This window comes from Musca autumnalis, unplaced genomic scaffold, assembly GCF_047663935.1.
Source record: "Musca autumnalis isolate F117 unplaced genomic scaffold, ASM4766393v1 scaffold_3, whole genome shotgun sequence".
Classification (NCBI taxonomy): Eukaryota; Metazoa; Arthropoda; class Insecta; order Diptera; family Muscidae; genus Musca; species Musca autumnalis.
The window spans coordinates 158,314,840-158,336,830 of NW_027411866.1; the positions used below are offsets into that span (position 1 = coordinate 158,314,840).

The window sequence follows — 21,991 nt, forward strand, 5'->3', positions numbered from 1 at the left end:
GCTTTTTTAAAGTAAAGGAACGCTTTGCAGGTTAAAAATGGTAAGAAATGGTAACCTCAGGTAAGTAAAGGAACAGAGCATCTGTTGTAGAAACAGTTGCAACTTTTCGTACTTATAGTTGAATTTTTTGCACATACATCGAATACAACACTGCATTTTTGGTGGATTTATGCCGGATTTAAAATAAACCCAGCCGTGAGAGGATTTAATTTTTATATGGCAAATCTGGTCAGATTTGACCAGATTAAGCAAATAAATCCTCATGAAGTGGGTTAACCCGGCAAAAAGCTGTAGTTTAACCGTGCTATAACATACTGCAGAATATCGTTAATCATGGTAGAACAAGAAAAGGTAGCAGCAATACCCAGCTGACTGAACTGGGTTGTAGTGTTAGTGTCAAATTTCATATGACATTTTATACATTCATTTCTATTTCAAAGTACATTAGGGACATATATCTTTGGAGAAAAAAAAAATATATCATTCGGAAAAAAACATTTCCCAGAAAGACTTCTTCATATCAATGATATGTAACCTCCTCCAAGTTCGAACGATAAGCCGCGCAGTAAATCACCGGTTGTAGAGGCGATACAACGTTTGTTAATATGTGAGGTATTTTGTTAAAATTTAAAAAAAATAAAGCCCTAATAAACATGTGCTTCTTTGATTTCTAAAACAAAACATTGAAACAGCTTCTCCTTTTTCTATGAATTTCCAGAGACCCCAAACTTTCTGCAAGAATTCTACTTTCTGCGAGAATTTATGCATTTAGTGGAATGATGTGGAAGCATAAAAATTGAAAATGTAACGAATTTTCATTAATGTTTTCCAAAATATTCAACCAAATGTGAAAAATTATTAGTTTTTTAAATTCCAATAATTTATAGACATTTCCTTGTTTTGTTTACAAATACAGCTGGCAGTAACGTTACAAACAAAAACAAATTCCTTTGTGGTTGTTGTTCGAGTTGTATTTATTGTAGTATTAACTTTACCTTGTATTTGTTCTACCATGATCGTTAATAACCGAATTTATAAGCATTTTAATTTTACCTATTTTTGTCGGTAACATAAGAAGTGAGTTAGAGAATCGCACTACTGAGGACGATACAAATTTTGTCTTGCACAAGGCTATACTTCCCGGGATATGGGTCTTTAAAGTTCTGCAAACACCGATTATATTTCTCATATTTTTACAGCCGACCAACTCAATTTTAATTTATAAATAGTTTATACCCAGCAAAAAGTTTGCATCCGCGGATGCAGTTGAATCACTACAAGTGTACAGTACATTTGCCGTTGGAGTACATCTTTTCCTATGCATTCACTTATGAATTTTACAAGAGAGCGCGCAGCTAGGATGCACTCCATTTTGCTTCCACAGCACACAGCTAGGATGCACTCCGTTTTTGATCCAAATCACAACTTTTTATATAGTATTTTGGATTGAATTTAAAGGCACTCTTCGGATTGTGTTTTTAATCAATCCAAAGATGCAGTAAACATGCAAGCTATTGCGAAATATCCCAGAATAAATAAAATGCATTTATTATTTGTGTAAAACAAGAATACAAAGAACGTTATTAAACACAAATTAAAAAAATTCCAGCCTCTGGACATCACGATCAAATTTCAGGCGGCGAGAACGGCTTTCAGGCTTAGAGAGGCAAGTATGTGGCAGTGTTCACGATTTGGACATGCAAAGGTCCTTTTCCCCTTCACCGATTTAGTTGAGTCCAGTGAACCCGATCACATCAGTGATTATATACCCACTGTGCTCAACTTCAACCAAATTAACGTCACAATCCCAAGCAGAGATGCCTGGTCTAGTGGTAGCCCTCCTCTTAGCGGTCTGGCCATCTATACAGACGGCTCAAAAATGGAGGCTGGCACAGGTGCCGGGGTCTTCTGCGAAAACCCACATATTAAGCAATCCTTCAAACTCAATGATAACTGCAGCGTCTTTCAGGCAGAGATTTTTGCAATTAGGAAAGCAGCGGAGATGATCAAAGAACTTGGGAGTTTCCTTAAAGGACCGGTGACTATTTTTGTCGATAGTCAAGCGGCCCTTAAGGCTCTCAAGTCATGGACCATAAACTCAAAAGCTATCCTCGATTGCAAAAACGCTCTGCTTGAAGTACGCGACTTCGTTGATCTTTGCTGGGTTCCAGGACACAGTGACATAAAGGGAAACGAAGAGGCGGATGAACTAGCACGGGGTGGCTCTCAGTCGACTGACTTACCAGTTGAGTCATCTATCAGACCACCAAAGTGCTACTACATCCGGCAACTTCGCGGTTACTTCCTTGAGAAGGCGGGGCAAAGATGGCAAATGGAAACTGGTTGTAAAGTATCCAAGGCAATCTGGCCCAGCTATTCTCAAAAAAGAACCAACTCTCTTTTCTCGCTAAATAAGTTAGGGATAAAGACCACTGTAGGTCTCATTACCGGTCACAACATGGTCAGGTCCCTAAATTCTAGATGGGACAACAGTGGTGTAGACTACTGTAGGCTATGTCAAGATCCGGAAGAAACAGAGACGGTCGAACATCTACTATGTAGATGCCCCTCGTTACTCACGAGGAGACATCGATTCTTCGGTAGATATGAGATAAATACTCTGACTTTCTTCTCCGACATAGACCCCATCTACTTGTACCAATTTGCCAGAAATCTCACATGGCTGGCAAACAAAACTAATTAATCATTGTTTTCTTCTTCTCTCTCCTTCACACAGGGGATGGAAATCGGCTCAACATTGAACAACACCCTCAGCGGCAATACACCCACATCACATTCATTACATCAACAACTTTGCCACAATCACAACAGTCGCGCAACCATATCCATTACTCACCACATCCATCACACCAAGCCACTTTACATCAACAAAGCGACAATAGCCCAACCACCTCACTTTACTTCAGAATAAACCAGTCACCAGCTTCAACACCCACCTTATATACCAGCATCCATCATCATCACATCCAACCCATCTAAACTTACATCCACCATCACAACCTCAGCAACAACCTATAAACTCACATCCATCATCACAGCATCACCTACACACTCAACTTCACAACAAATCCGCAATAATCCAGCATCTATCATCATTACATATAGTCCAACTACAACACACAGTTTCTTTAAGGATGATCACAATGGACCTCAAGGTCTCCGAGTGAAGTAGCTGCCAACAACGGTAGCTGCGCGTCCTAAAACCAAACCAAACCAATACACTCTTGTTTGTCTTTTGAAGAAATGTGTAGGGATCAACCAACTGGTTTTTTTTTCTGTAGGGATCTCTACAGCAACTGCTTATAAAATGTATGTTACGGAGTGCATTTTTCATAACTCTGTTGGACTACATCGAAAGATGTTGTGAAATCATAACTCCAATTGCACAACTTCCAAAATTTTTTGCTGGGTATATTTATAACAATAGGTCTGTACGATAACCAAAGTTTGCACAAACTTTTAAAAAATGCTGTTCGATAACTAACTTGTTCAGTAAAAGAGAATTGAGAAGTCTTGCAAGTAGTTGCAAGAATTTGCAAAAACTTTTTACTTGCAAAGTTATCGAACAGGCATAATATCAGCTACAAATTTGTTGATTTTCCTGCGCACTTTAGACGCTTGACGCTTTTATTTAATCACTCACTGCCCTGTAGTGTGTCATCAATCTATTGTATATTTACTAGCACCCACAAAGTATCAGAAAAGAAGAAGCAAAAGTTAGGGGGATTGAGAACGCATTTTTTTGCGATAAGATTTTTGCCTTTATTTTATAACGAAGATAATAAGGATACAGGACTAGGATCATGACAGATTTAGATAGATGGATTGAAATCGTCAAAGATTGTCGGTATTTACCGGAAAATGATTTAAAGAAGCTGTGTGATATTGTTTGTGAAATACTTTTGGAAGAATCAAATATTCAACCTGTCCGTACACCCGTGACGGTATGTGGAGATATTCACGGCCAGGTAAGTGAGAAATATTAATAATAAAAATGAAAACGCCCATTAAAAAAATGCTTCCCATTTATCTTTATAGTTCTATGACCTGGAAGAATTATTCTCCATTGGCGGTGCTGTACCAAACACAAGTTATATATTTATGGGTGATTTTGTTGATAGAGGATATTATAGTCTTGAAACACTGACACGTTTGTTGACATTAAAGGTACGTACATATCAAAAATAATGCGGATCGTTTGTATATAATATTTTCCTTTGCTATTTGCAGGCCCGTTATCCTGATCGCATAACTCTGCTGAGAGGAAACCATGAGTCTCGTCAGATCACGAAAGTCTATGGTTTCTACGATGAATGTTTTAGTAAATATGGTAATGCAAATGCCTGGAAATATTGTTGTAAAGTGTTCGATTTATTGGCCATAGCTGCTGTAAGTATATTTATGTTTATTCTGTTTTAAACTCCACGGTAGGATGACAAACGTAGAAGCTGGACTAAAATGGCTGCTAAATTTGAGATAAAAAATAGCTAGTGGGAATTTGTTTTGAAGATATTTAATACGTATTCTATTTCGAATTTCTGTCAAAAGTAAGAAGAAGAATGGGTGGGATAAAAGTGAAGCATATCGTGCTACGCTTTGACTGGGAATTTTTTTTCAATTTAAATCACAAATATTCAATAAGGTAGAAGGTAGGTTTAAGTTCAGTTTAGGGCCTGGATCATGTTGACATGTAAATATATCAATGATACTCTTGTGGTCCTCAGTATAACGATATAAATTTGCACAAGCCCATACTTCCCGAGATATGGGATTTCAAAGATATTTCTTATATTTTTACTCCCGACCATAGAAATATGGGTATCATTGTAAACCTCTGGAAGTGTTGGCAAAAAAAACTTTTGATAAGCCGGTATTGGACCCTTGGAATATATACATTCTAATTCGTAATTTTTAAAGCAAATTAAATCTTGGCCATAACAATGATAAATACATGGCATTGGTCGGCTGTAAAAAAAAATGAAGTGTATTTACGGAACTTTGAGGTTCTGTGGAATATATATCGAAGTGACTTGACTTAACATGACTTGTTCAAAATTTCTAAGACAAGTTTATTGTCCTTTCTACCAAACCTATATATTAATATTCACGTGTATTGTCTTCTTGCGTTTGTTCCCTCTTTAGTGTAGGGTACAAAATGTTCAGGTTGGGGTTAGTGCAACATTGTCTTGCCTTTTTAGTTTTGATTTATTTTTCTACTTTTTAATATCTCCCTTATTCATATATCCAGATTATCGATGAAGAAGTCCTGTGTGTACATGGCGGCTTGAGTCCTGAGATTATTACATTGGATCAAATAAGAACCATTGATCGGAATGGTGAAATTCCTTATAAGGGTGCATTCTGTGATTTAGTATGGTCCGATCCAGAAGAAATGGATTATTGGTATGTGTAGCACACAACAATGCAAGTAAACAAATTAATACAAATTTTATCTTTTTCAGGGGTCAAAGTCCTCGAGGGGCCGGTTGGCTTTTTGGCCAATTAGTAACCAAAGATTTTATGCAAATAAATAATTTGGAATTAATATGTCGGGCACATCAATTGGTCAACGAGGGTATCAAATATATGTTTGATAGCAAATTGGTTACGGTATGGTCGGCGCCAAATTATTGTTATCGTTGCGGTAATGTTGCGGCAATGTTAAATTTCCAAACAGCCAAGGATCGCACAACGAAAATATTTGTAGCTGTACCCGAAACGGATCGTGTTATACCACCACACAATACTACACCATATTTCCTATAAAACCAAAAACTAATTAGAACAACAAAGAGGCATTTACATCGTTTGCATGTAATGCTGATTGAATATTGCCTTTAATAATGTATATCACAATTTATAACAAACAAAAAATAAGTATTCTATATTTTTCATCTTTTTTACAACACTTCCAACACACAACCTATCTACACACAATATACGAAATTAAGACTTGAGTTGTCTTAGCCGTAATTAGTTTTTTGTATGTTATCCAGCCTATTAGAATTTTCTGTGGTTCCTTTTTTCACAATAGTGATGATGATGATGATGTGGAATATTGTATGATGGTGGGGTGTATGTATCCAAACAATTGTGTTCTACTCTGATCGTTGTAGACAAGGAGTAAAAAAATTAATAAAATAAAACATTTTGTATATAAATTTTGTTTTTAGATTCATAAAGATGGGCATTTTACTGTTTATTTTAAATCGCCAGAAGAACATTTACCTTTAATCGTCTATGTTGTGGTTGTCTTCCTTCAAAGGAACTCCTAATTTAAACAACTTTGAGTACTTGTAAAAAGACATAATATTTTTATTTGCTTTATATTTTAAGGCTGCATATATATTTTACGCTATATATGCCCAAAATACATATATAAATATATATAAAAGTAAAAAAACTTTTTGCTATATTCTATAATAAATAAATGCTCTTGGAGTAAATATGAGTGGGTCAAGTTGTATAGAGATGTGTGGGTTGTTTTCTGTATAACCATGTGTACATACATATGTATATGAGGATGGAGGACAGTTTTCCATGAAGAATGTAGATTATTATAAATACTTTGGTGCTAGGTTTTTCTGATTAAACATTAAAGAAAACCCCTTCCTACATAGGGATGATAGATATTTAAATATTTTCCACCTTGTGTGTGTTGTTAAAAATATTTCAAATGATTGTCAACTTAGTTAAAAATAACAGAGCAATGTGTTATCAAAGATGACAACATAAATATTTCTTCAGTTAAATTCGTTAAATGTTGTGGGGTTGCAATCAATGTTGGTGCAAATACCGTTGCCAAATTATGTTCATTCATTTTGTTGACAGCGTAATGGGAAGCAACTCTGAAAAAAAAAATAAATAAAAAATTATTAATTAATCTAAAGAAGAATAATTTCTATAAATATTAAAGATTTATGATAATAATATATAATTGTTACACAAACATCCCAGAAGGAACAAGAGAGACTTCTCTTATATCACCGAGTGCATCCCGATTCATATTAACTCAATGATGTGGGACCTGAAGTTTGTCGCCTAAGACACATCTTGTAGATATATTTTACGTGGCTGAAGTTCTAAGAAAATGTCGCCAACATTACTGAGGGGTATTTTTCCACCGTCGAAAATTTGATGTTACCTTGCCGGGGAATCGAACCCACGACCTTCAACGTGCGAGGCGGGTGTACATACCGTTGCACCACGGTGGCAACACGTTTATTTGAGTGTTTATTATCTGTCTTTGGAATGTATTTTTTACAAAACAGGTGTCTTAGAAAACACTTTCAATGGAATGAGTGATTTCTAAGACCGCTTCCAATGGAAAGGGGGCCATCCAGATACACCTTCCAATAGTAAGGGTGCACTCTAAAACCCCTTCCAATGGTAAGGGTGTTTTCTAAGACCTTTTGCAATGGAAAGGGTACTTCGTAAGATGCTTTCCAATGGAAAGGGAGCTTCGTAAGACCATTTCCAATGGAAAGGGTGTTTCGTAAGGGTCTCATCAATGGAAAGGGTGCTTCGTAAGATCCTTTCCAATGGTGGTAAGACCCTTTCTAAGACCCTCTCTAAAATTACTTAAAATAATCGGGTATGTTCTGAGAAACACTTCACCTCTCACTTCACGCCTCAAGCATTTTGTTCACCCAATTTATGCTTATTTTTCAAGTATTTTATGGATGGACTAGGGTGTACTCTTCTTTTTAAATACCCTAATGGATCTTAATGGGGTGGACAAAATGCTTAAGGCGTGAAGTGAGAGCGGAAGTGTGTCTCAGAACATACCCAAAAATATACATAAAGTACCTCTTCAAGTGCTCCATCATAAATTTAAGGCAAGCATAATGGGCCATTGGAAGTTTTTTAACTGCTTCACACATTTTCTTAATTTGTTCATCCTGGATATTAATTCCTGAAAGAAAAAAAAAATCAAATGTTTAATCTAGAAACAAATCTGAGACAGAGGGAAACTTACTTGATGACTCCATAAAACTGGGATATGCCTGATACGTTATTAGTGGGACCGGCAATAAGCGCAAATACAATTTCAGTGTTCCTGCAATGACATTAATATTGCTATAAGCTGTCTCTGACATGTCAGTTTTTTCACCCTCCGTATCAAGGGCCAGCTTAAGAGCATCTATTTCATCAGCAAAACCGGATACACGATATATTCCCTCTTGCAACATTCCGCGGGCTTCCACTTCTTCAACACAACGACGTACCACAAATGGTATTGAACATTGATATAACTGGGCCACGGTTGTTAAATCTGTACCAAAAACGCCACGAATATTTTTCAAGTCTGGTAAACATTTAGCCGGTACCAATTCAGAACATTTATTGTGAGCAATTATGCCACAGTCTTCACAGCGAACACCTTGAGCTGTGAAACCCCATAGGAAATTGGCACATATATCACACCAATTTAGACCTTTGAATGTGTGGACCTTAAAGGCATGAGCTTTCTCGTAGACAAATGGCAACAATGTATCACCATAATCGGAAGTTTTGGCAGTACTACTTTCAATACAACCGTCCACCGTGGAAGTGGTTTTATTTGCATCTCCTACAGCTTTATTATCATCATTTACATCCAATTTGTTGTCATTGGTTTTGTTGACCAACGATTTCCGCAGATCATTTGACAAGGCTCTTAGTTTACGCCTATTTAAAGTCATATAAGGACTTTGCTGATAACAGTTGCCAGTTTGTTGATTGATCTCTTGTATTATGGGTCCAGCGTGTAGCTGCATATAAAAATTAACCAAACCATCAGCAACCAGATCATGAATATTATCAAAATGCTTCGATTGTTCTTGCAAGTAGTGGCCCTGACCACTTTTAAAGTAGATTTTGAAATGTTTTGTTTTCTTATTAAAGCGAACACTTAGTGTATAATAGTCCACGGCACCTGGACTTTTACGTACAAGAAATGAGCCATCCGTTTTATTGTTCAACAATTCTTCGGCTTCTTTATGACTCATACATCCATGATATTCACTTCCATAGAAGTTGGGTATTTTTTCTTCATTTTCAAAATTATTGGTTAGAAATTTTGTTGTATACAATGGTTTTGGTGTTGGTGCTTCCAACTGAATTTTGTACAATTCTGGTTTCCATACTTTCTGCACCGTTTCAGTCTTTTCCTCTTTCCCCGTCGACATTTCTTAAATGTTTATTATATATGTGTAAAGAAAGCAAATTAAATGTTGCTTCTAGCTAATATGCAATCTGAAAGGAAAAATATTGATTAGTAAAATACTTGTATTATTGCTAATGAATAAGATTAAGATCTGATTTTGTTGATTACAATTTTATCTATGGTATGTATATTCATCTGTGCAGAGGATGTTGTTGCTATCAGTTACATATGTATGTACGAATGTACATTATTAATACTCATTTACATTGTTTTATTAATACTCATTTACATTGTTATTTGTTTAAAAATCCAAGTGTTTAATTATTGTCTCGGAGCAAGTTGAATGTAGTGGCTGGATTTGGAACATTTTCCACAGAAAGTTTTCAAAAATTAAATTCTAGTGGAAAATAGCCGGCCTTCGGCCGGGATTTAAGACTTTCTCCTATGGACAGATACTAAACAGGGCTAACGCGATCATAATTTTTTTCAAAATAATTTTTTGTCAAAAATCATATGGGTTTTTCGGAATTTTCGAAGCCTATATCTCGGGAAATACGGACTTCCCGCGCATGATTTTTATATTGGCGTAGTCAGCATTCCAAGACCTACCTGTGGACAAGATTTCAGAATTTTCTGAGTCCAGCCACTACATTCATCTTATGCCATTGTCTCTGTGTTTCTTTGTTTACTTAAATGTGATTATTTCAGCTTATAATTGTAGAAATGAATGTAAATACTACTGTACAAATTAGAGGCAACATCATTACCCAACAAATGCCACATTCATCATTAGTCGTCTACGTATATAAATACATGCTATTTATTGATGATTAACTAGTGATACTAGAGCCAAGAAATTTCATGTAATATCATTCCAACTAGTTTTTCAGTTACCATAAACACTAATTATTTTCACTTCTCCCTGAACCAAATTAGAATTAGGCCGAAGACACATTCTCATTTACATTGTTTTAATTACAGTATTCGTTTTATGAACGACCACCACACCTTTAAAAATCAATTTTATTTAATACATTTATATTTATTTGATAATTCTTCACATTTCTTTAATTTGCAAACAAAAAAGATCTGTAAAATAGTTTTTCAGTTCTAATTGTTTACTTGTTTGTGTTAGTAAACGTCAAACTGAAATTGAGTTGTTTAGAAGAAGGAGAGGAGGAATGTTAAGTTTGCGAATGAGATGGGAGCAGGAAGTTAACAAAATTCCTGGTATTTGTGTAAAAACGACCCTACCCAGCAAACAAAATATGCTCAAAGTCGGAAGTGTTTCCATCTTTGGAAAAAACAAAGATGTCGATATTATAAAATAGGAAAAGTCAAGTGTGAAAAATTAACTGTAGAGGGAGTTAACCTCTGTTGCTACGATATCATAGCAACATTCTGTTAAACGAAAACTGTTACTCATTGGAATAGTGACAAGAAAAACATTAAAACTCAAGTTTTGCTTGGTTTACATTCGGCGTCGTTTCGTGATTTCGAAGGCGTTTCGTGATTTCGCGCGGAATCAAGCAAAATTTATCATGATTTCGCATACAAAAATGAAATCATCTCATTTCGTGATTTCAGCGAAATCAACATCGAAATCACAGTACACATGATATACAACCTTGCTTTTGCCTAAAAAAATACCAAAAGTTGCAACACTTTTCACGTATCACAATAAACAAGGTAGATGTGCGAATTGCTGGAACAAAAAATTTACTTTTTTAATGGTAATGTTAGAAAATAGACAGAATTGTTAAAAATTGCTTCCCCATACAAATTTCGTAAAAAATACGGGAACGGAAAAATGAAGGAAATTGTAAAAACTCCAGCAGAAATGTCAAAATCAACGTATCAGCAATCATATTTAGATGCTAATGAACATGCTGCTAGTTTCTACTAGACCAAAATTGTATGGCAGAAAACAGGAGAAGAGTGTGTTATTCGGCGCTATTTTTCTTTAAAGAGAAGTGCAAGTCTTGCTAGATTTCGGAGTACGGGAAAGCATTTTTAGCACTAAATGGAAAAACTACTGCAAGTACTAATATTTTGCAGGTTCTGAGCACAACTTTTATCTATCAAAATTTATTATTATGATGTCTCAACGATAAAATTATTTTTTATTTTTTCATTTGTTAGTACTATACACAATTAATACGATATATATATATATATATATATATATATATATATAATTTTACGATAATTTTCCAAATAAAGTTGTAAAGTTCTATATTGTCGTATATTTTTTACGATTAAATCAATTTACAATAAATTGTTTTGAAAATTCATATTCGATCAGCTGCGTATATGCATCTACCTTTATCATTGTGATATGTTTGAAATCAACAAGAAATAAGTGTAAACACCGGGGTGTATTTCAGGATTTCGTGAAATCCAGTGGATTTTGGAGCGCAAGTGTAAACTTGGCATTTGACGGCATTCGCTTTTGATTTTTTCATTGAATGAACAATAAAAAAGAAAATAAATAAATTTCAGCCACAAAACACGACTTTAATGTTTTCTGCCGCGAGAAATGGGAATCAAAAACGATTGGCATTGCTGCTATCAATTCCAGTAACCCAACCTTTACACATGCCAGTGACAGTTCGAAAAATTCAATACATACACAATCATGGTATAAGTAAAGAGGTAGATTTAAATGAAAAAAATCTATAGAACCCTTGTTTTTCTTGAATTCCTAAAACTTCAAAATAAAACCAACAATTGGGTTTGTTTACAAGGCATTTTTTGAGCATTTTATAAAAAACGCGAAAAATGTATGAAGAGTTAAGTTTTCTCCACATAATCGAGTTGTGAATATGATAAACTGATTGTTTCAATGCAAATCTCACCAATTTCTTCCATACAAATGGTCTAAAAAACAATTTTAAAAATCATTGAATTCGATTGTTTTTAAAATTGTTTGGCATATTTTTCAAACACCACACACACATACACAGATTGTTTATATTGTTTTGAAGTTTTAGGCATACTCGAATGAAAAAAATTTAAATTGACATAAAGCTTTGGCTAACCTTTCTTATTAAACCATGTACACAATATTTTACTACCACAATTACATTTTTTGAATTGTCGACTCCACTGGCACTATATTTTTCATGCCAGCAAAATTTTGAGCTGGCTGCCAATGATATGTCGAAAAAGAAAAAAGAGTTGCCGAGACTATTTTTTAATCCATGTACATTTTTGTTTCTTTTAAGAATGCAAAGATTTAATGCATATTTTCAAAAAGATTAGGAAACACAAATAATACGTCTTGGCAGCTGCAATATATTAGTGGTTAGTAAAGACATAATAGGTGTGTACCATAACTTTCCCAGCAATAATTACTCAGTCAGTTCCAGCAACCTCAGTGAATTTTATTCTTTCAAGCAAGAAAAATTGCAGAAAGTTATCGAACAGCATTTTGCAAAAACTTGCAAGAAAGTCAGCTGTTTCCGAAAATGTATAAAATTTGTTTTTGTTTCTTTTGATATTTTAAACCAAACGGAACAAAAACATAAATTTTAAAACTGCACTTTACTTATTTAATGCTTTAATACTATCCACAACGCTTTAGAGTCTAAAAAATGTGCAATTGTGAAATTTTCTTGGTCAAAAATGTTAACATTTCGATTTGTTTACATTGAACAGGTGATTAAAAGTCAGCTGATCAGACTTGCAAATTTTTGCGGGACAAATTTTCCCAGCAAAAATTTGCAAGTTCTCAGTCACAAAACTCTCCAAAAATCTCTCCAAACTCGCTCTTTTTGGCTGGATAATTTTGTTATCGAACAGCATTCAGTAAAAATTTGTACGAATTTGTACAAATTATTGGGTTATCGTACACACCTAATTTTGATGTTTTTCATGCAAATATAGGTTGATAAATAATTTCCCCTCTGGGATTATACAATATTGAAAAGGCGGCAATACCAGATTCATTATGTTTATGATTGAAAACAATCTTTTTAAAACGAAATAAAATAAAAATAGTAAAATATGTTGTGAATTGTGTTTTGAATCTGAAATATAATGCAATTTCGTGTGTTATATGTGGCTTAAAATAATTTTGGAATTGAACTTGCACTGGCATGTGTAAACACACAAGAAAACTGCATGCCAGTCGAACACTTTTTCGGCATTTTCGAGTATAATACATGTACTAAGTTGGCACCAATTTACTGGCATGTGTAACGGAAGTGTAAGTTGTGTAGCCATCTGAAACCAAAATGTGGAGCTATTAGCATATGTTTTTGGAAAATGCATTTCTTCTAGTCTTTACACCTATACGTTTTTGGAAAAAAACCACCGAATCATATGGTTTTTTGTTTTGATTTTTCATGGCGAATTCCTAGTTTTTTGACGTTTTAGATTCGATCAGCTGGGCCTAGGCATCTACCTTTCTAATTGTACCATGGTATGTATGTAAAAATTGTTTATATACGTCCGAAGAATTTCTGCAATTTGCAAAAAAACTGAACAAAAATCGTTTAAAGGTCATTAAATGGCAAAAAAAAATGAAAATGTTTAATATTGCATTTTGGATGATGGCCGAAACGACAAATGCTGAGGAATACAAAGAAAACCAAGCAAAATGTTGTGGAAGTTGTTCCATGCGATGCCAATATCTCACTGGATTTTTTGTATTAGTTCAAATGAAGTTGTGAAAGATCCCATCTTCAGCATTTGAAGGAATTTCAAGAATTGTAAATAAATACAATACGTGAAACATCCGATCATTTCTCCACCATTAGGACCAATTTTATGAATGCTAAGTAAAATTCAATTAAATTCCTTTCTTCATTTAAACCAATTTCATAATGTTATCTTTTTTGTTATGTTTTTATTTATATTATTTTTATATTTTACTTTATGAATTTAATCCTTCATATTTTGACTCCTTCTTGTTCGTGGCATATGACATGACAAAGCGTTAGTGATGTCATGCCAAGTTGGGTTAAGATACCATTCCACTGCGTTATTGAATATGCCAACCAAAATGATTTGGATCTTTTGGGGGTAACGGTCTTGTAAAAAGATGGGCGAAGGTAATATGTCACTTGCATTCATGCTTGAATAGCATCTTTAGCATCAATATTTTGCTGGGAACCTTAGCGAACAAAGAACAATTCAAAGGCACTTACGATATGTCACTTATTATCTTGAGTTGCCGCAAAGGAACAACAATTTCAGAAAGGGGTTGCTCCTGATTGGGTACTCCATTCCTGTTGCAACCCTATGATTCTGAACCGCTTCACATATCTGAAAAATATTGGCCAACTTTAACTCCGCCTCCAAATTACGCCAAACTCGATTGAGGTCTTCCTTGCTTCATTAAAACACGGATGAACATGTACAGTTGCCAAAAGAATTTCTAATTGATTTTTATTTGTTACTTTCAACGTAAAACACAAATAAATGCAGCTAATTATCATTACAAATGCAAAATAATTGTTCTCGTCAATTTTTTTTTTCTATAAAAAATGTCCATATTTAAATTTTTTGTTCAAATCACCTTGATTTCTGTAGTAAGAGAAAATGAGAATGTGAGGTAACATTCTCACTTTTTTGGCATTTATTGTAGCTACTTTTCTCACGAACGTGAGTTTTGTTCTCCCTTAAGGGTAGTTTACACTATATGTAAATGTCATATGACATAAAATTTTCCATTGTTATATATTCGCTAATATGTGCAATATTGGAGATTTTCCTTACACCATTTACTCTGTCGGCCCACACCAGCAAAAATGTAAAAAACTACGTCTCCACATTGCCTCCGTGGTCAGATATGGAATGGTTTTTTTTTCGTGTCATATGACATTGATAGATAGTGTAAACTACCTCTTATGGTGTTTTTAATAAGGGAGGGGCGAGAGTGAGAAAACTCACGGTGAGATGATGTTTATGATTGGCCTGAATATCTTTCATATAACACAGGGCAATCTCACATTTTACTTCTGTTACCATAAATTCCATGTATGGGTGGGTCACTAGACACTGTGCGCCTGAACCAACATTACATGAAAGGAGCTTACACCTGGGAAGTTTTTGCGGATTATGAAACTAAAATGTGCATAGATGTTAAAAATCAAAAAACAAAAAAAATCGCGGAAGGGTTTTTTAATAAATCGTGGTCAAAGTTCACATTTTTAGGTTTTCGCGATTTTGCTTGGAAACCACAAGACCTATAGAAATGGGACTAAAGAAATTGTTGTAGCAGTGGAAATCCTAAAAAAATGACTGCACTTTCCAACTTAAACTTATATATCTCAATAAGGTTACAACCTAGGAAAAAAATACAAAAGACAGTAGTGTAGAGAATTTTCACAGATTTTGTCTAGTCCCATTTTGATAAGACTTGCAGTTTTCAATCAAAACCGTGAAAAACTAACAAAAAAAAAAAAAAAAACAATTAAAATGTGACCTGAACTTCTATATAGTAAAACATAGGAAGAAATCATAAATAAAGGCAAGCAAATATTCTAGATAATTTTCACAGCTACAACATTTTCCAAGGAAAATCGTGAAAACCTAAAAAAATCCTAAAAAAGTGAACTTTGAACCCGACTTATTTAAAAAGCTCTAAGGCGATTTTTTTATTTTTCTCATCTGCGAACATTCTAGTTTCAGAATACGCACCTTCTATTTAAAGTAGAGTCAAGCGAGATAGTACTGTTATGGACAGACTGGTGTATAAGAAAGGCAAGTCCTCCTCCTTTGTTTCTTGTAAATCCTTTCGCAAAATGTCACCATCCCAACGATACAAGCAACAGGTGACCTTTGTTATATTGCCGCTCCAATAGTGAAACCAATACACGAACACAGACACATAATTGTTGAGAAGACTCCTCCGAGTCAATCTGGTGCATAGAAGTGGCTGTATACTTAACTTTAACGCAGAGAGGTATAATGCAGTTTTCAAAAACTAAACCCCACATTTTGAAGACTTAAGCATAGACTATTCAACACAGGCAACAGATTTCTTTATTAACTATCAATTTCTTTATTAACTATCAATTTGTACAAATAATACACATTTTTCTGTTAATAAAGTAGCCACGGAATTTGCTGTGGTCAAGCCCAAAACTTCTCCTGCATCTTCCAAAGTTATTAAATGCTGTTTGCCAATTGTTACCTGTGGTCCATTGCGATTCCTTAAACCGCTGGCAGTATCATATTTAGATTTATATAAAAATACATGGCGGTGTGATTCCGATATAATGGCGTAACCTAAATCTGGGGAACAGTCAATGAATTTCTTTTGTTGTTTCGATGCCTGGACATAAGCAAATGCATGCAGGTTTCCCTCATGTCTAAGAGACCATTCATCCGGTTTTGTGGGATTAAATTGTTGCAACCACAGTGAACAATCAACACATTGCCAATGGAAAACCTGGTCTCAGCGATGTAGCAAACAGTGGCGGACTTTAGTTCATTATAACGGAATGTGTTGTGGTTTTTGTGGGGAAATTATAGCGAGCTGAAAATGAAAATAAGTTTTAATTTTGATTTTATGATTTTCATAGTAAGTAGTAGGTACCAAGGTACACTAAGTCTTGTGCCAGACTATGAAAATTTTCATGAAAATGTGTTGAGCTTATGGGTAAGAAGGGAGCTCTTCACCTCCGCTCTCTCCTAAAAGCTATAATATTTTCATGTATTATTTTCAGTGTCTGGCACAAGAGTTATACAGGGTAGAAGTGACAATCAGCTGTGTTCTTACATTTTTTGTAAATTTAGTTTTCAAAATGTAATAGGGTCTACTCAATAAATTTGAAACTTCGAAATTTGCTACCATAAAATACTGTTTTTCTTCCTAAACGTGTAATAAAAATGACCAACGACAGTTCTGAATTCTTTATATTTACATTGTCATTCAAATTTGTTCTATTTTGGAGGATTTTCAAAATGTATTTATGTTTTTCCTGAGAAAAATTTTGGAACGACCCTATTATTCAATATTTTCTTTGACAATTACTTTTCAGTACCATCAATGTTGTTTTTGTAAATTTGTTAGTTGTAGTTATTCATGCACATACCTTCTTTAAATTTACCTTGGTAGGTACTTACATATCGTTATCTCTTCCTTGACCATGCCCATTGGAAAATCACAGTCCTCAATGGGTGTTTCTAGATTTGCAGTAGGTTGCTGTTCCATTGGCATGCAGTTTTGTTGTTTTCCATTTGTGTTTTCATTGGGTCCCAAGTCATTAGCTAACAAAAATGGCCAATGCAAGCCGGACTATTGTTTCACCAAAGTAATTTGCAAGAAATTGTTTTCCTAAAAAAGAGAAGCTTCTAGAATCTCTTAGGGCTACAGAATTTTATATGATTTTACTTACAATAGTCCATGTTGTTAAATCATGATCAATTTTCTCTCGCAATTCACAGTCCAAGAGAGTGGCATCCTTGTATTTCACGGTCAATTTATTTGCAACACATTTAATGTTGTAGTCAGATTTTTCTGCATTTGGTTTCTCGTCAAACTTTACAACGATATCCTCATCAGTTTGTGTCCATGAAAATCCGGAAATTTCATTTTCTGGTTTATCATGTAATTGTGGTTTATTTTCATCGGCAACATCGTTATAGGGCTCATTATATGATTTTTTAAAACGCCATTTAAATTCATGATTGGAACTTATAATCAAAGATTCACTACGCGGCTCAAAGGCGCAATAGTATAGAGAACCTTTGCCTTCCAGAGTATCTAAAATTTCAAAATGCCATTGCTGCTCTTGGCCCAGTGGAGAAAAATAAAATGTGTGGGACCACACATGCAGTCAAGGGCGATCGTTTGGCAAGCATTGATAAGTTCTATCAATTGGCCAAGGAGAATGGTTAACAATATGAAAATGTTGAAATTGCAGAATTCCCTGGTTACGATTTGGGTCTCAAGGCTGAAATCCTTTTTGGCATACATACATAAAGAAAACAGTTCATAAATCCGTGCTTGTGTGTATTCGTTGATGTCTCACCAACGACTGAGCACAAGAGAATAATAAAACACACGAAACGAAATGTACGCTAGAGTACTGATTTATGCATGGCTGATGTAAACTGTCAAACTTTTCGCCAAATGCTCTCTTGTTGTCTCTTTTTATCGCTTATGTGAATTACTTTCGAATTGGAATTATCTTCGAAAATTAGAATCACACCAAAATGTTTTTGGGTGTATTATTTTTTTGCATTTGATCACTGCATCTGATCTTGATTTTATATATATTAAATCATTTAAAGTTGGTTTACTTGGTAAACGTCCTCTAATCTTTGAAAAACATTTTTCTATGTTGTAATGGGTTGTACAATTTTTTAGAGGAACATCTCCGTAATATTCTAGTATGAATAGAATATTGTGTAAAGTTCTTCGAACGGCTTTTGTACGGGATCCTGGAATTTTTACGATATTCCAAAAATGGATAGCATCTGCTAAAATTTGTTTTTTTTTTTTCATTAAAAGTGAATTTTTCTTCTTTAATAAATAATTCTACTATTTTTGTAATACCGATTACAAATGCCTTTGTTTTATCTAAAATCCCCCTTTCACGCCTTTGACATGTTAGACGTCCTAATAAATTTATAACATTTTCATTAAAAGTTTTTGTAAGGACGTCTGTAACGTTATCTTCAAAGAAATAACCTTTATATAATAATTTGTTATCATTGGCAGTGAGTTGTACAACATTCTTTACAAATTTTATATTTGTATAAGTTTGACGAATTTTTGTTTTGTTTGCCATGAAGTGTTTCCATATAGTTAACAAGCAATGGATCATATCAAAAGCGTATAGTTCTTCATGACAAGGAACAATTTCAATATATCTTGAATAAGGTTTGCTAATATTGAATAAACATATGTAAATGTTTTGGATCACAATCGCCTACGTATTAATATTAACTAATATTAACCGCTTCGTTTCGAATATTTACTAACATATTGCGAACATCTTCATGTTTTAAATTTCTTGGTGATAAGAGAACACCCATCAATAAAGTGTTGTCATACTTATGAAGGTTGTTCAACAAAAAGACGTATGCATCGCGACTTTCATTGTCATGTTTTACTTTTATTTCATCGAATTGTAGCACATATTGTTTTTCTTCTAATGATTTAGTCGAAAAATATTCTCGCAAAATATTCGTCACTTCTGTATCGAAACCCATGGGAGATTGTGGAAACAAAAGCTCGATTTCATGTGATCGCGGTATGTTCCAATTGTTTGTATCAAGTACTAGATCGTAACGAGCCGCGGCACGAAGCACCTCTTCCGTTTGCGCCTCGAGTGATGTTGGTGAACCACGCGATCATTATAGTTGATCTCGTTGTTATTGTGCCCATTTGAGGGCATGGATTCATTTTCTCCATCCGATGATATTTCGCGATCGATATCATCATTTTCCCCATCCGATGATATTTCGCGATCGATATCATCACTGTTCGAGGAAATTTCATAATTGATATCATCATTTTCCCCATCCGATGATATTTCGCGATCGATATCATCATTTTCTCCATCCGATGATATTTCATGATCGATATCATAACTATTGGACGAAATTTGATGATCGATATCATAAACATTTTGCCAATTATTATTATTACCAATATTTGGCAGATTGGCATCAACATTACTATTACTACTACTACTAGTATTATTAATAACAGTACTTTTGGATCCCTGGAGCCAAAGTAAGGCTTCTACCAATTGGTGGTCAGTAGGATCTAAAGAGTTATTGGTCACTGTGCAAATATTAAGATTTTGCAGCCCGGGCATGCCGCCATCATTTATATTATAAATTTGCACAGCAGAGGGCATTGCGCGATCGATATTATCAATATCATTCTGCCAATCGGAGGACATTTCGCGACTGGTAACGACATTTTCATTTTGACCTTCCAAGGTCACTTCGATATCGACATTTTGCGCATGGGAGGGCATTTCGCAACCGCTGACATGTTCGTTTTGCCTTACTTACTTACTTAGCTGGCCCATTACAGAACATTTGTTCTATAGGCCGAACTAAGAAGAGATCTCCATTCCTCTCTATCTGTTGCTTTACACTCTGGAATACCGCGCCTTTTCATCTCATCATCCACTTGTTTGCGTCATCTATTCCTTGGCCTGCCAATTCTGCTTGCACCGCCATGTGGCATGTATTCATACGCCTTTTTAGCGGGTTCATCATCGCTCATTCTTATGATATGGCCTAGCCAACGCAATCGCTGCATCTCGATACGATTAACAATATTGATGTCGTTGTATAGCAGATACAGCTCGTGGTTCATGCGACGTCGATATTCACCGTCAACGTAGATTGGTCCGTAGATCTTTCAAAGAATTTTTCTCTCAAACACACCAAGCACAGTGTTTTGTAGAGCGTTATTTTTGTTTCGCGAGATGTGGCTTTGTTTTTAAACTGCTTACTTAATCCAAAGTAGCATCTGTTGGGCAATACAATTCTTCTTTTTATTTCACAACTGATGTCGTTTGTTGTGTTGACGGAGGTGCCGAGGTAGACGAAGTCTTTTACTACCTCAATATTATAGGAACCAACTTCCACAGTCGGTCCGAGCTCAATGGACGTATTGCGCGTCGACACCATCAACTTGGTCTTCTCACCGTTTACCGCCAGACCCACTTTAGCAGATTCTCCTTCGACCTTTATAAAGGTATCAGTTACTTCTTTTACTGATCGACCCATGATGTCTATATCATCAGCATAAGCAAGTAACATGTGACTATAGGTGTAGATTGTGCCACTTCTTTTGACGTTTGCCTCTCGTATAACCTTTTCTAGCAGGATGTTGAAGAGGTCATACGAAAGGCTGTCTCCTTGTCTGAAACCTCTTTTGGCACCAAACTCTTCGGAGAGGTTCTTTCCTATTTTAACTGAGGACCTCGTGTCAGTTAAAGTCATTTTACAAAGCCGGATGAGCTTTGCGGGAATACCAAATTCAGACATGGCTTGGAATACCTTTGAACGCAGCGGGCTGTCGAAGGCTGCTTTATAATCGACAAAAAGGTGGTAGGTGTCGATCTGCATCTCTTGGGTCTTCTCCAGGATTTGCCGCAGGGTAAATATCTGGTCAATGGTGGACTTGCCAGGTCTAAAGCCGCATTGGTATGGTCCAATTATCTCGTTGACCATTGGCTTTAGTTGTTCGCACAATATCCCTGACACGATCTTGTAGGCAATAGGGAGTAGACTTATGCCCCTATAGTTAGAGCATACAGTCTTATCTCCCTTCTTGTGGACGGGGCACAGGATACTCAGGTTCCAATCGTCGGGTACTCGTTCTTCCTGCCAGATGGTGCTAACTAGCTGATGAATACACCTTATCAGCGTGTCGCCTCCGGTTTCGAACAGCTCGGCTGGTAAGCCATTGGCCCATGCTGCCTTATTATTCTTCAGCCGATTTATTGCTGTCTTTACCTCATCTTGGCTGGGCGGTATACATTCAATACCATCTTCTGGGATTGGGACTGTGGTATCTTCGTCGTCTTCGCTGCTATTGGATACCAACAGATTTGAAAAATGTTCTTTCCATATCCTGAGTACACTATCTGTATCAGTTACCAAATTACCTTGCTGGTCTCTTCAGGAAGATGTGCCTGTACCAAAGCCATCAGTTTGATGCTTGACTCTTTGGTAGAATTTTCGGACTTCATTCTGGCTCCTGTACATCTCGATTTTTTCACACTCCCGCTTTTCCATCTCTCTTTTTCCTGCGGAAAAGACGTTTCTCCTCCCTCCTTTTCTCCCTGTATCTCTCTCGTGCGCTACGCGTTGCTACGGATTGTAAAGTAGCCT

The 21,991-nt window shown here is 35.4% G+C and overlaps 2 protein-coding genes and 1 pseudogene across 5 annotated transcripts; 1 reads left to right on the top strand and 2 right to left on the bottom strand.

Annotated features, from left to right (window-relative positions):
• The first annotated feature begins 3,615 nt into the window (after window positions 1-3,615).
• On the top strand, window positions 3,616-6,467 carry PpV (Protein phosphatase V). Its single transcript, XM_073975094.1, has 5 exons — window positions 3,616-3,989; window positions 4,060-4,188; window positions 4,252-4,410; window positions 5,270-5,424; window positions 5,484-6,467. Exons 1-5 carry the CDS (start codon window positions 3,825-3,827, stop codon window positions 5,785-5,787), a joined length of 912 nt encoding a protein of 303 aa, XP_073831195.1. The 5' UTR covers window positions 3,616-3,824; the 3' UTR covers window positions 5,788-6,467.
• Window positions 6,313-10,323, bottom strand: RhoGAP5A (Rho GTPase activating protein at 5A). Of its 4 annotated transcripts, none has more exons than XM_073975090.1 (4): window positions 10,178-10,323; window positions 8,000-9,258; window positions 7,831-7,936; window positions 6,313-6,869 (listed from the first exon to the last, which is right to left on the bottom strand). In XM_073975090.1, the coding sequence occupies exons 2-4, from the start codon at window positions 9,189-9,191 to the stop codon at window positions 6,710-6,712; spliced, it is 1,458 nt and encodes a 485-aa protein (XP_073831191.1). In that variant the 5' UTR covers window positions 9,192-9,258; window positions 10,178-10,323; the 3' UTR covers window positions 6,313-6,709. The 4 variants fall into 4 exon arrangements, with proteins under 4 accessions (XP_073831191.1, XP_073831190.1, XP_073831193.1 ...); XM_073975089.1 differs by having other exon boundaries at window positions 10,064-10,323; XM_073975092.1 differs by having other exon boundaries at window positions 9,937-10,323.
• A 5,814-nt stretch (window positions 10,324-16,137) lies between these two features.
• LOC141398350 (nudC domain-containing protein 1-like) lies at window positions 16,138-20,118 on the bottom strand (annotated as a pseudogene).
• Between the last annotated feature and the right edge of the window lie 1,873 nt (window positions 20,119-21,991).